General features: G+C 50.5%; 1 protein-coding gene across 10 annotated transcripts in view; it reads right to left on the bottom strand.

Annotated features, from left to right (window-relative positions):
- The window catches only part of ZNF618 (zinc finger protein 618), a 149229-nt gene that overhangs the window by 72720 nt on the left and 61882 nt on the right, over positions 1 to 14627 (bottom strand). For all 10 annotated transcript variants that reach the window (XM_030961657.1, XM_030961661.1, XM_030961658.1 and 7 more), the window contains exon 2: positions 12073 to 12116. In XM_030961657.1, coding sequence (XP_030817517.1) covers positions 12073 to 12116 — 44 coding nt within the window. The remainder of the gene's footprint in view (positions 1 to 12072; positions 12117 to 14627) is intronic.

The raw sequence follows: 14627 nt of genomic DNA, 5'->3' as shown, positions 1-14627 counted from the left end.
TAGGGACACTCCACCAGTGGATCCCTCCCTCCACAGCTGGCTCTGCCCAAGACCAGTGGCTGCAGCACAGTCAGACAAGTCCAGGACTGTGGATGCACCCACGTGGTACTGCAGCCACAGAGAGCCACGCTCTGAGATGAAGGAATGACCAAATTTTTGGTTCAGGCGCCAGAGATGGAAGGAGGAGATCATTTTCTCCCTGTCTGAAGCTGTGGTGAAGCCACTCCCCATGTGCTGCAGACACTGTGAGCAGCTTCAGGTTTCAGAGGTGATCAGAAAAGCTGAAGAGGTTCTAAAATGCAGCACTGAACTGGTTCAAGACTGGGAAATGACACTTTATGACTCTATGAGACCAAACTGCTCCAGTCTGTTTCTCATGCCAAAAGGAAGACTAGAAGATGATTTGATTGCAGTGTATCATCGTCTTCATGGGGAGAAAATACTGTCTTGTCTTGGCAGAGAAGAGTTGAGTGCAAGCTCATTGCTGGAAGCTGGAACCAGCTGAAATGAGGCACAAAACATTAGCACAGAAGGTGCTCCACTGGAACAGCCATTTCCAAAGGATGTGCTCAGGGAGAACAGATCCCTTTGAGTTTCAAACCCAGAGCTGTGTGTCTGGCTGGCCCCAGGTCCCTGGGCTCAGTACAGACGTGCACTGGCCACACTTGGTCTGGAGCTAAGGAATATATAAATTATTAGACCAGACCAATGGACCCTCAGAACCTTTTCCTCTCATGCACGCTGACTTTGTGGATCCAACTCTGCCAAGAAAGGAACTTCCCAGCTGGAATGTCTGCTCCTGGGTGGGACATAACCCTGACAGCAGTTGATTGCCCCATATGTTCTAACTCTGAGCAGGTACCTGATGTGCAGAAGGACACAGCCCCAAATACTTCAGCAACTTTCTTCTACATGATTCCATGGCTCACCAGCCCTGAAAGGAGCCTGCTGTTCCCCTCAAACACAAGTGAAACCATAAAACCAGCAGCACTGACACTCCTGGGAGCAGGGCTGAGCTGTCCAAAAGCCACTTGGTGCCTTAGCTGGGGCTGCACAGCTTTGCAGAGGAGGAGGAGGCAGCAGTGGTGGAATCCAGCTCTCCCAGCAGGAACAAGCATCACTTTCTTGTGGTCCCCTGTGAAATCCAGGTCGTGCTTCTGTGGCTAGAGCAGAACCAGGACCAGTCAGCTCAGTTGCTGAATGGGATATAAATGTTCCCAAGGGTCCAGGGGAGAGCTGGGCTCAGGGAATGATCCTCATGGCACAGCAGGTTGAATCTGAAGCTTCCTGGTTAGGCTGGGGAAAGAGTACCAAACATGCCAGAGCAAAGCAGGAAGGAAAAGGAAGCCACTGACATTGGAAAGCTTCAGGCAGGGTGGAAAGGGGGATGTGCACAGCCCCAGCAGAACCGGTTTTCCTTGGAAGGCAGGAGTCATCACAGCCTCCACCACACACAGCATCAACCCACACATGCACTGAGCCAGGGGAGGTCACCCAGGGAAGCTTCATTTCATTCCCACTCCTTTGGTCCTTGCATCAGCCCTTGCAAGCCCAGGATGCTGCACTTGCTCAGTGTTGTGCTGAATTTTACCTCCCCTGCTACTGAGCAGCACCAAGAACCTCCACTTGGAGATGAGGATAAAGCAGCAGGAGATCTGGAGCATTCTTGTTCTCCAGAATTTCCCCAAGAGACACAGGGAGGGACAGGGAACATCCTGCCTGGGGGAGGGGAGACATCAGGCCTGGTTCTGCCACTCCTGTCCCATGGCAGCTCTTCTGGAGCTGAGGCACAACTGCTGGGAAGGCTCAGAAAGGGGATGAGCAACAACAGGAGTGAATTTTCAGTTCTGCAGCTCCCAAGGCTCCAGGCAGGTCTCACAGGTTTGGGTGAGGGCACAGAGAGAAAAGGACTCAAAGCTTTTGTGGTGTCAGGTATGTTCAGTGTCAGTCCTGGGGGCTGGGGGCAGAAGGACTCCTCAGTGTGACCCAGGCAGTGCCCATGTCCCCGTGCCCACACACAGACCTGTCCCAGCTGCCAGACCCCTGCAGGGCACTGCTGGGGCCAACTGGGACCAGTGATGGCCAGAGCCTCCACTTGGTGGAGACAGCAGCGCACAGGAGCCAAGGGAGAACCTGTCAGAGTCACCTCCCACCACCGGGTCCCCAGGCCACCCTCTCCTGGTGGCTCTGAGCTCGGTCCCCAGCCTCCTGCCACCACCCTTCTGCAGGAAACAATGCAGGTTTAGTGTTCAGTGTGGCCTTCCAGGGGTCAGCTGCACCTCCCTCTGCAGGTCCAACCTGCATTCAAACATCCATGGGCTGGAATGGATATTCCTGTTCTCCAAACACAGCACAAAAATTGCTCAGAGCCATCAGAGGAGCAGAGTGCCCAGGAGGAGCTGGCTTAAACCCCACCTCCTTCCACAGGGGGGATCTAAGTTCTTCTCCAGGGCTTTGCCCCTTCCTGGGAAATACCAACCTCCTTCACTGTTCCATGCCCTGTTTTTACTGAGCTGTGGGCCCTGGCAATCCAAGGGGCTCTTCCATGCTGAGGAGAGGTGGCAGAAGCCTTGGGATCACAGTGCTCACTCTGTGCCTGGCTGCTCCTACAGGTGAGGTCCTGTTCCACTTCCCAGAACAGACTCTGTGATTTCCAACATGAAAGAGGCAAACAGACATTGCACTTGCATGTATCACTGCTCTCACTAAGTAGGCCACACAGCCAATTACTGTAATACCAGCTCTGCCATCTCACAATGCTCATTTCAACATTGCTGCCTGCTTTGATCATCAGACTTTCATCTTCTGATGACGTTACGGCCACTTTCATGTCAGACGCAAGTGTGTGAAGGCAGGAGAGATTTCAGAAGGCCTTAATGAAGCCTCAGCATGAGGAACTGGAAAGGCAGGGGTAAAAGTGGGTTCCTGGACCCATTTGGGTACAGCTTCCTTGGCCCTCCACCTATGGCAGCTCGTGAAGGCCTCAGGCTTTGGCAGAGCTCGATGATGCAGCACAACAACGTGGGCCAGAACAGCTCTGGGTGTGAAGCCTCACCAGCATCAACACAGGGAGCAACACGAGGGCAGTGCCAGGAGGGCAATGCCAGGAGGGCAATGCCAGGAGCTCTTCCCAAGGGAAGCACAGAAAGGAAAGGCTGGGTGCTGACACCAGTCCCCTCTGCACGGTGACACCACCCCCAGATCCAGCAGCCCCTTCCAGCTGATCTCCTGTGGCAGGAGGTCCCCCTGCAGCATGGAGCTGTTCTGGTCCCTGCAGGGTCTCCCTGGCTGTGATGAGCAGAACAGCAATGAGTGAAAGCAAACGGGGCCCGTCAGCCGCTGCAGCCACAAGGAACTCGCACTTTAGTTTGCTGTTTCTGATCTGGAGTAGCATCCTCATAAATAATGAAAGTGACTAAAAGCTACTTAAAAAACACACACTCCTCCCTTCTGAAAGAATGAGAAAAAAAACCCAATTATAAAAGGACATTTCTTCCAGCTAGGAATAATTTGTCATGTAATTCTCTGAAGACAGCAACAGAAACATGCGTGCTCCGTGCTCCCTTTGAGTCATCTGTGATTGCACATGTACTCAGATGGCTTCTAATGAGGCTATTTTTACAGCACACATCCTGCTGAGTTTTTGGGGAGGGGCAGAGTGAGATCAGTGAAGTATCAGTCTTCAACATCAGCTCCTCAAAAGGAGAACAAAAAGAAACACATGTGGAGGAGGATGTACCACTCTGAACCAACACCTACAAACAGCTCTCCTGCCCCAGCAGAGAATGTGGAGCATCTTTTGGTTTTTTCTAAACAACACTCAAACTGGAAAACCCAGAGATCATTAGTGCCTTGATGATATCAATGATGGCCAAGCTGCACAGGGCTCTGCACACGTTGCTCTGGTGGAAGCTGTCCCTGCTCACGGCAGGGGCTGGAACAGGATGGGTCTTCAGGGTCCCCCCAGCCCAACCCATTCTGTGATTCCATGGTGACACCCAGGATGTGTCCAGTTAAACTGAAACACAGTTTGGGCACTCCTTGGAAGGCTCTTCTGGTCTGCAGCACCAAAGAGGTTCAGTAATGACCCCAAACCACTCATGGGGACCAAGCAATGGGCACCTCTGCAGAGGCCAGCAGGACACCAGTGGGATGTCCCAACTTTTCTTCTGGAAACCAATGTGCAGTTGGCTCACCCAAGGCTAAATCAAAAGGCCTCAGCTGTCAGAAAGTAAAGGAAACAAAAAATGGGGGAGGCTGAAACTGGGCTCAATTTACAGATGTCTGCCATGGTTTTACAAGAACCAGAAGGTTCCTGTCATGACTGGAGCTATGGGAAGTGGAATAGACAGAACAGATGTAAATGAACTCTCATTTTACATGGATATGATGAAAGCAGAGACAAGAAAAAGAAGGATATAACTTGAAAATCTGCTTGTCTGATAAATTAGCTGTGGTGGCCTTCCCACCCCTCTCCATGGCTCCCATCTGCTTCCTGGGGCAGCCCAGGGGTTGGGCCTTAGACCAGGAGGAGGTGGAGAAGATCAGGAAGCAGAGGAACTGCCTGATGTCCTTCACTGGGGACATCTCCTGCAGACATCACCAGACAACAAGATTTTCAAGTGCAGGGTTAAAAGACAGAAAAGCAGGAGCTGTTTTCCCAGCATTACAATTGAGCTCCTGGCTCCAGGCTCCAGCCCCAGCTTCAGATGCTCCCTCACACCCTGAAAGGCAAAGACACCACCCCAAGCTCCTGTGTCACAGTGTCCAGAACTGCTCCTCTCCAAGGGACTCAACTGCCCCTCCCTGCCACAGATCCCAGAGCCTCTGCCAAAGCCCCTCTGCAGCCTGAGCCTGCATCCTTCAGAGAGGATGTCCTGCTGCTGATGTGTAAAGTGCTGGAACAACCACCCCATCCTGGATTCCTCCTCTGAGCGATTATTTTCTGGAACAGGCACTGTACTTCCAGTGTGGATTGCTGCCTCTGGTCATTGGGCATTTGCTGGAAAGGAGATTCTCTTATCGGGAATCTCCTCTCCACAGGAGAAAACCTCCTCTGCTGTCTCTTGAATGAAGCAAAGCAAACACTTCCTTAATGTACACTGTGTGCACACTAAAATATTCCTTCTGATCCTTGATTCTTTCCATTTGGGAGCCTGTCCACATTCCAGAGCATGAATACCCAAGCAGGACACCCAAGGGTGCCACCAGCACTCTGGGTGACACACACAGCCATGTGCTGGTTCATATTCCTGAAACCCAAATTTTCACTTGGTCACAGAGGGGTTCATGGTCATCCATGTTCCACCAGGAGGTTTCAGTTCTCTTCACAATCTTCCCCAATAGTACTGTGAATTCCCAAAGTCTGCACTTAACTTCTGAAAGGTTACAGGAAAACCTGCTCTCTCCTGTCCTGATGTTATTTTAGGGGATGGGAAGTCCCTCCCCCCTCAGCAGTACAGGACAGAAGACTTGCTGAAGAACAAAAAAAAGCAAAAGCTGGTCAGAGCTTCTGGGCATTTTCCACATGCAACCTGCTCTTGTGAACCTCAGGATTCACAGCCTCCAAGGTCCCTGAGAGGTCACACATGTTCCTGGGGTCTCTGTGCTGGCTCTGCCCATGGCCAGGAGCTGCATCCTTGTGCTTGGCTGGGTTTCTTCACGAGGCTGCTGGGTCCTCTCTTGGCATCCACAGCCCTGAACATGCTGCTCCCTCCTACTCTCACCAGGGATGAAGCTGCAGCTCCTGAAGGCTCTGAGGCCCTCACTCCAACTCAGTTGGGCCTGGGGACATCAAACTAACTGGGCACACAAATGAAATCCTTGAGGCAGGAGAAGCAGCCCAAACCCTGCCCCTATCTGGGACATATTTACATCCTCTGCTTTCTCCCTCCAAAATAAACTGAAATCAGAACATAAGGCCATGTCCTTCTGCAGGCAGAAGTGTGACAGTAGCTGCCACTCAGGCTTTCCTGGGAGAAATCTGCCCAATAAATACCAATATTATTTAGAAGTTCATACATTTAAAGGACATGAAGATTTTGTAGAAGAGAGATGCCTCAGGGAAGTTCACCCCTGCCTCTGAGGGCAGCCAGCTCTTGAAAACAGAGGTAAGAGCTTTCAAAAACCCCAAAATACATAATGCAGCACTCAGTGGTGTGTGTGGTGTCAGCGCTAAAATCTAGGGAAAACAAACAAACAAAGCAGAATACTTAATTTTTGCAGCTATCTGGGTCTAGTGAAACACACAACCTTTCCTGACAGCAAACTCTGCTTCAGGAAGTCCAAGAGGAATTTAATCGTGCGTTCATTCCTCAAGGGACACTCAGCAGCTCCGAATCCTTCAGAGAAGGTAAACTCCAGGACCAATCAGCCTGCCTCTCCTCTGGAAATTAAACATTCAAATACAAACCAGAACAATAGTCAAGAGCCACAAAGAATTCCTAAGGTATTAGCAAAACAAATTCCCTTCAGTCCTTATTAGGAATATCTTGAGGATGGTTTGAAGAGGAAAGTCTAACCAAATATAAAAAAAATTTGGCTTATCCAACAAAAAACAACCGCACGCTCTTTGCCAAAAGCAAAAGAATTCAGTCAGATAAAAACCGCGACACACAAATGATGCAGGTTAAAAACTGAATTTAAGATGATAATGGAATAGCTGCCAGCATCTTTAAATTTTCAAGCGTGGAAATGTCAACAGAGACAAAGAAATTCAGGGAAAAACAAAGAGAATAGATTAAGGATTTATTTATATCAGTGAAAGAGCTCTGTGTTCCTTGGCTAAGAAATGACTGAGGGGGTGAGAACTGAAATGGCCACAGGTCTCCAACATGCCATGAGGAGTGAGGGGGTGACCCAGGATCTCCTGGTGGCTCAGCTCTCCTGAAGGTTTCAGAACTGCCACATCCTGGTACTTTATGGCTCCAGAAAGGGACATTTCTCCACCTCACACCACCCAAAGCTCTCCAGGACTTGGGCACTGAGCAAACTGGTGTGGTTTACACAGAAAACACTCCTGTCGCTCAGAGCTGGGATGTGTCTGAGCGCTGACATCTCCTTGTACGTGGACATTTGACCTTCTTTTGGGTTTCAAGGAAACCTGCCTGGGTTCCCCACAGCTTCTGTCCTGGTTGTTGTACAGAACTGAACTAGAACTGGCCAGAGGGCACTTTTGAAGGGTTTTGGGCTGGTTGGTTGGTTTGTTCCTTTTTGAAGATGGCTGGTGAGAGCCCTTTGGCGGGCACCAAGGCTTATTAAATTCCTTGCCTAATTAGTAAGAGTTTTCTTCTGATGCAGGATGAATTGGAAGCTTCTTGGTGCTCTGGGACTGAAAATCCCACAGGCTGCCTCTTAAAGAAAGGGGAGACCATTCAAATTATTTTCTTTGGAAAAAATTCCTGGAAATACCCAGTCCCAGGCCTGTCCCTCCACAGGGTGTAGAGTCCTCTCCCGAGCTTCAGAGGACCAGAGCCTCAGAAATTGTCCTTTCCCAGTGCTGGTGGGCTGGTGAGCTGGAAGAGGAGCTTGAAGAAAAGCTGGTGCCATCCCAGGGCACTCCCTTGGGTGACAGGAGCTGCTGGGGAGGATGTGTTCACAAAGGACAGAACAAGGAATGCAGGGAAGAGAGGGGAAGGTGCCACCAGGGAGGCTGGAGAAAGGTGAACTGAGAAGGAGCAAAGTGAGTGCAACCCTTTCTCAACAGCTTCTCCTCCCAGGGCTCCCCAGGGAACGGTCCCAGCCCCAAGAGCTCCAGGAGCATTTGGACACTGCTCCCAGGAATGCCCAGGGTGGGATGTTGGGGTGTCTGTGCAGGGACAGGAGCTGGGCTCAGTGATCCTGGTGCGTCCTTCCAGCTCAGGGATTGTGTGATTCCATGGAAGTCACATCTTCTATGGCACAGACTGAAGCACTCAGACCACTGAGGCATCGCAGCTTGGTCTGGAGTACCTGGGAAAACTGCACCATGTCAGAGCTGGGAAACCCCCAGGCCCAGCCCAAAGCACCCCTGGGAATTCCTGCTCTGCTCCAGCTGGGCCAGCACCCAGAGCCTTCTCCGGACCTGCAGCTCCCTGAGCCCTTTCTGGGAGCTGCAGCCCAGCGCTGTCACCACTGCCCTACAGGAGAAGCAGCCCTGCCCTGGGTGCAGCTGCAGCCCTGGAGGCCTGGATTGCCCCAGCTCCAGGAGCAGAGCTCTGAGCTCCTCCACAGCTACATCTGTGCTGCGGGCAGCTCCCGCTGCCGAGAGCCCCGGGCTGAGCTCCCAGCTGGCTCCGTTCCCTCCAAACAGATGCAGCTCCTATAGCAGGGCCTGATTTATTCAGCAGGAGTCTCGCACATTAAGTGTAGTTAAGTCTGAAAACAAATCTAATGACTTTAAAATAAATAGCCAACAGAGGACTCCAAACTGAAATTCCTCCTTCCTCTGACACCCGCCATATAAACAATAATAATTATATAAAACCGTGTCTAACACATGACTACACAAGACTCTGGTGACCAAGAAAAGCACACGCTGCTTGTCAGACATAATTGCACATTTGGTTTTTCAATTATTTCTTGTCAGGATCCAGAGCCCACCATCTGAACGCTGACATTAATTACTGGGAAGTTGTTAGTGCTCCAATAGTCTTATGGAGACTCCCAGTGCTCACCCTGAGTCCAGAGCTGCCAGTTCTGCTCCCACACTGCCCTCCCATCCCACCAACCCCTGGGACTGTCACACACCACACAGGACACCCAGCCTGGGCCACCATGTACAGAAGGGGCTTCAGAAGAACCTTAAAGCAAGTCTCCAGTGGACATCAGCAAGGAACTGATCCCCTCCCATGTGCTCACCCACAGGATGGGACCAGACCATGTCCAGCACTGGGGCCTCCAACACAAGACCTGGAGCTGCTGGAGCGAGTCCAGAGGAGGCCGTGGAGCTGCTCCAGGGGCTGGAGCCCCTCTGCTCTGGAGCCAGGCTGGGAGAGCTGGGGGTGCTCACCTGGAGAGGAGAAGCTCCAGGGAGAGCTCAGAGCCTTGCCAGGGCCTGAAGGGGCTCCAGGAGAGCTGGAGAGGGACTGGGGACAAGGGATGGAGGGACACGACCCAGGGAGTGGCTTCCACTGCCAGAGGGCAGGGATGGATGGAATATTGGGAATTGGGAATTGTTCCCTGGCAGGGTGGGCAGGCCCTGGCACAGGGTGCCCAGAGCAGCTGTGGCTGCCCCTGGATCCCTGGCAGTGCCCAAGGCCGGGCTGGGCAGGGCTGGGAGCAGCCTGGGACAGTGGGAGGTGTCCCTGCCATGGCTGGGGTGGACTGGATGATCCCTAAGGTCCCTCCTAACCCAAGGCAGTGTGGGATTCTGTGAATCCAGCCTATGTCACCCCTGTCACCGTGCTCCTGCTGAGTCTCCTCCCAGCCCCTCTGAGCAGCTCCTGCCATCACACTCCCATCACATCGCTGCCCATCATGCAGGAAAACATCTTGCCTTTTACTGGCTTTTAATTTGCTGCTTTTTAATTTTGTTGACTGTCTCTTTTTTCCTTGCAAAAGGAAGAAAGAAGCCTCTGATCTACCTTTTCTGGAGTGTTCAAAAACACGCACAGCTTTGTCAGGTTGTCTCTTAGTTGTCATCTTCCCCAAGGCAAGCAGCCATCTCTCTTCTGGCTGCCTTCAAGGAAGAGGGCTTTTTGTGCTCCTAAGAATTCTCTTCACCTTTTAAAATCTCCTGTTGCTGAGCACTCACTGAGGTGCAGCAACCACACAGGAGTCAATGGGGGAGGAGCACAGTGAGTGCTCTCTGCCACCAGGAGCTGCCAGCTGCACACCCTGGCCCCTGTTCTTCTAAAGGCAGCAACAGGCCTGGAGCTGGGGGTGGTGGGAGCACAAACCCCTGGGCCTTCAGAGCCTTCAGGGTTTGCTTGAAACAGAATAAAATCAATTCACTGCAGTAAAAAAAGAAAAATAGGATTGACCCAATACCACAGTCATCACCTTAGACCAAGCCTGCTACTGTGAAAAAAAAATATTGCAGGAAGATAAAATCCAGGAAACATATATTATATTATATTAATTACATTATACTATATTATATTATACTGTATTCTATTATACAATATTATTTTTGCTTGTATTTTTACTGATACAAATTAATTGTTAAAAGCTTCCTCAATAGTTTGCAATTAGTGAGGGTTTCAAGCAGCAATGACTTTGAGAAACATCCATCTTGTGTCTCCATCCACTGATGACCTCACAGATTCAGTCAGAGCCACATTTCCACCTTCAATCACTGACAGAGCTTTCTTGAAATATTACATTGTGATTCTGTTTTATTATTTTTAAATGGACTTGGTCATTCTCCATTCTTTGACCACATTTTGTTCAGTCAGGTAGATGATAAAGTGGGTTTTGTTTCCACTTCTCTACAAGGAAAAAAGCAACAACCAGCCTCACACTCCTCTGGACATACAAAGGAACAGGGAGGGAAGTTCTCCCACCTCGCCTGGAGCTCCATCCCTGCCCTGCAAAGAGCCACTGCTCACTCCTGGAGGATGTTCAGTCCCAAGGGCAGCCCAAGCAGGTGAGATGGACACCCCAAAGGTGAGATGGATTCTCCAAAGGTGAGATGGGCCACTCCAAAGGTGAGATGGGCCCTCCAAAGATGAGATGGACACCCCAAAGGTGAGATGGATTCTCCAAAGGTGAGATGGACACCCCAAAGGTGAGATGGGCCCTCCAGAGTTGAGATGGACACTCCAAAGGTGAAATGGACACTCCAAAGGTGAAATGGACACTCCAAAGGTGAGATGGACACCACAAAGATGAGATGGATGCCCTAAAGGTGATGGACAACCCAAAGGTGACACGGACACCCCAAAGGTGAGATGGACACTCCAAAGGTGAGATGGATACCCCAAAGATGAGATGGATGCCCCAAAGGTGACATGGACACTCCAAAGGTGAGATGAACACTCCAAAGGCCATCTCCCACATGGAGGATGCACTTGCCCACCTGCTGTGGGAAACCCTCCAGTGAGAGCTGCAAAAATGAATTAAAGGTTGGAATAAACAACCCAGGGGAAGGAAGTGATGTCTGGCTCCTCTCCCCTTGCTCCTCAGCTTGCGCTTTCTTTCCAAGACTTTCTTCAGGCTGATTCACAGTGAGCCAGCACTGCTGGGCCACAGGTGAGCCACCCCCAAAGTGAGACAGAGAAGTCTTCTCCTGTGACAGACACCCAGTGTTCCTCTCTGCCCAGCTCAGGGGCACTCCAGACATGTCCAATGCCAAGCAGTGCCAACTGGACAAAAAGCTGCCAGGAATGAGGGGATTCTGTCCTGAAATGCCATTGGCAGAGCTGGGGCACTGGGCAAGGACCAGCCAGCACAGTGGGAGCATCAGACCCAGCAGGGGCTGCACGGTCAGCAGTGGGAGGCAGGCAGGGCATCAGCACCACAGTGGTTCCCAGATCTCTCTGGATGTGCTTTTACAGCAGGATGAGTTTTATCTAAGGAATGAAACTTTCACAGAGCTTTCAAAGCCCTGGAGGGGACAGGAGGAGTCCCCATCCCTGGGTGTGTTTAACAAAGCCTGGATGTGGCACTGGGTGCCAGGGTTTAGCTGAGGGGCTGGGGCTGGGAAAGACTCGATGATCCTGAAGGTTTCTTCCAACCCAGTGATTCTGTGAGGCCACAGCCCAGGGCAGACCCACCTCAGCACGTCCCTCTCCAGAGTGGGAGCAGCAGAGACACCTCTCAGTGGGATCACAGGGGAATGGGGTGGTGGGACACCTCTGTCCTCTCCTTCTGAGGGACAGAAGGGTCTGCAAGCCCAAGGTCTCCATCCAAGAGCCTCACCCTGGGGGCACTCAGCCGGAACTTCCCACAGCACACACAAACCACCTCTGCTTTCAGTCCCCAGTGGCAGGATGAGGCCAGCCTCCCACACTCATCCTTCCAGCCATAACCAAAGAGGGCTGCATGGACACTCTTCCAGCTCTGACACCCATCCCACCTTCGGCCACCCCATCTCCAGGATGCAGAGCACAACTGAGCAGAGTTGACCCACCCAGCACATCCCAGCCCTACCTGCTGGAAGAGCTCCTCCGCCCGCTGCTGTTGCTCTCCTCGGCCTAGGAGATCAAAACAGAAGAGCTGGTTAGGTTCAGAAGGATGAGGCTGCTCTCCGGCCCAAACCTGGGGTTCCCCAGAGCTGCACACACGCCCCATGCCCAGCTCTGAGCCCGGGGTGTCAGGGCTGGGCAGGGGCTGAGCCTCCCCAGCCCATCCCCACCCAAGTCTCAAGCAGTGATCCCTGGCATGCAGAGCCAGGTGGGAGATCAGGAATGGCCAAATTGTCCCAATGTCCACGCAGGAACGGCCCCTCCAGGCCCAGCGCCTCCCCTCATTAGCCCTGTGCCCTAATTAGCCCCTGCAGGCCCTGGCAGGGCTGAGCAGGGAGGGCCCAGGGTCTCCTCTCGCTCCTTCCCCAGCTCACTGATGAGAGCCTTCCTTGGAAAGACAATATTATTCCAATCCCAGAAATTTTATTTCTGAATTTGTGCAAATACAAGTTAAAAGATATTAGCTGCATTTCACATTTTGTGCAAATGGCAGAAACAGGCAATTCATGTGCAGCAGGATGGGGGCCAGCCAACGATTTCGATAAAATAAACCCTTTTTTAATTTAAATGCTAATGCACTGAATTAAAATTTAATAACTGAGGAAATTGAAAAGCCGAGCAGGAATATTGGAAATAAATCCAAGCAGAAACAGCTGAAATTAAAAATTCTAGAGAGTGGGAGGATAGCAGCTAAGCTGTCTTATATGATTACATTTTTTTATATTTTTTTTTTCAGAACGAAGGGGGGAAGGAAAAAAATCCTATCTTTGGCTGGCTGTAGGGCAGTAAATCGAGAGTGCTGTGATTTATTGCTCAATTTTCCTGAGGGAAAAAAGGCTTTCTTTCATGCTGAAATATTTCATAAATTTCAAGCCAGCATAAATTCTTAATTTAAAAGTTATGGAGGTCACATTTAGTGCACTGGTGCAATTCTGAAATCTTAAAGGAATAGCAACCAAAAAAAATTGCAATTTGATTTTATTTTTTTTAATTCTTCATGTAGAATTTTCTTCAAAGGGATTGTCCAAGTTACACAAAGCAGAAACACAACCTGGTTTCTGAAGGGATATGAAATCCACTGGAAATGAAGAGATAAAAATCTAATTCAATTACAAAAAGGTATTTTGTTATGATGATAATTATGATGATGATGATTATTATTATTATTATTGTGAGCCACTTGAGAAATTTCTGTTAAAAAATTTCTTCTCTCCATTGCCTGGGAAAAGCCAGAAGGGAGGAGCTGACAATGTAATTGCTTCTGTTAGATCTCCAATCTTTTGTGAGCACTGATATGTTCATTTGTTATACAGCTGTTCAGCTACAGAAAGGATGTCAGAGCACCCATAATTCAAAGCAATCAATCAAAAATTAATGATTTGTCATGCTTACACAATGGAAAAAAAAGGAAAAAAAAAAGCTTTATGGGTTCCTGCAACTGGTAGATTGCTCAAACCTTTGGGGCATTTTCTAAAAGATTAGATCTGTGTACAAGGAAAAAGGGGGAAAAGGGGAAAAAGGTGATTTAATATAGAGCCAGGGCAGAAACCTTGTTGGGGTGCTGGGGATCCCAGAGATGGGAAACTCACAATTCCTGCCTCTACAAAGGGGTTTGTGCACAACCCAAGCTCACACAAGCCAAGAGCCACATCTTGGATTACAGGGACCTTGTGAGGCTCCTGTCATGAGAATTCCACAGGAAAAGCACCTGCTGAATCATGGAACCGTGGAATATCCAGAGCTGGAAGGATATTCTGAGCCGTGAGGATGATGGAACCCAGCCCTGGCCAGCACAGACAACCCAAGAATCCCCAGTGCTGAGCAGTTTCCTTATTTTGAAAGAAAAAATGAGTAGAAAAGGGAACCACAGCAGGTAAGGGCTCTCATCTCAGTGGTTTCACCCAGACTGGGTGCTGCTGGAGATGATCCATTACACAAAAACACCAAGCTAAGCCTGAATGAGATCAGGTCAAACTGCCTTAAATGTTTCTGGATGCTGAAATAAACAAATGCACAGAATCAGAGACTGCTTTGGGGTAGGAGGGACTTTAAATCCCATCCAGTGCCACCCCTGCCATGGCAGGGACACCTCCCACTGTCCCAGGCTGCTCCCAGCCCTGCCCAGCCTGGCCTTGGGCACTGCCAGGGATCCAGGGGCAGCCCCAGCTGCTCTGGGCACCCTGTGCCAGGGCCTGCCCACCCTGCCAGGGAACAATTCCTAATTCCCAATATCCCATCCATCCCTGCCCTCTGGCAGTGGGAGCCATTCCCTGAGTCCTGTCCCTCCATCCCTTGTCCCCAGTCCCTCTCCAGCTCTCCTGGAGCCCCTTCAGGCCCTGCAAGGGGCTCTGAGCTCTCCCTGGAGCTTCTCCTCTCCAGGTGAGCACCCCCAGCTCTGCCAGCCCATTCCTTCAAAAATAAAATCCATTTAAACGAAAACATTCCACCTAAATTCTAAAAAGTGGCATTTGAGGACTAAAATACCAGAGGAAGTGGAAGGGTGAAAGGCTGGAAATCACT

Source organism: Camarhynchus parvulus, chromosome 17 (genome assembly GCF_901933205.1).
Source record: "Camarhynchus parvulus chromosome 17, STF_HiC, whole genome shotgun sequence".
Classification (NCBI taxonomy): domain Eukaryota; kingdom Metazoa; phylum Chordata; class Aves; order Passeriformes; family Thraupidae; genus Camarhynchus; species Camarhynchus parvulus.
Note: the sequence above shows the minus strand (reverse complement) of the source record. Positions and strands in the feature narration are given on the sequence as shown.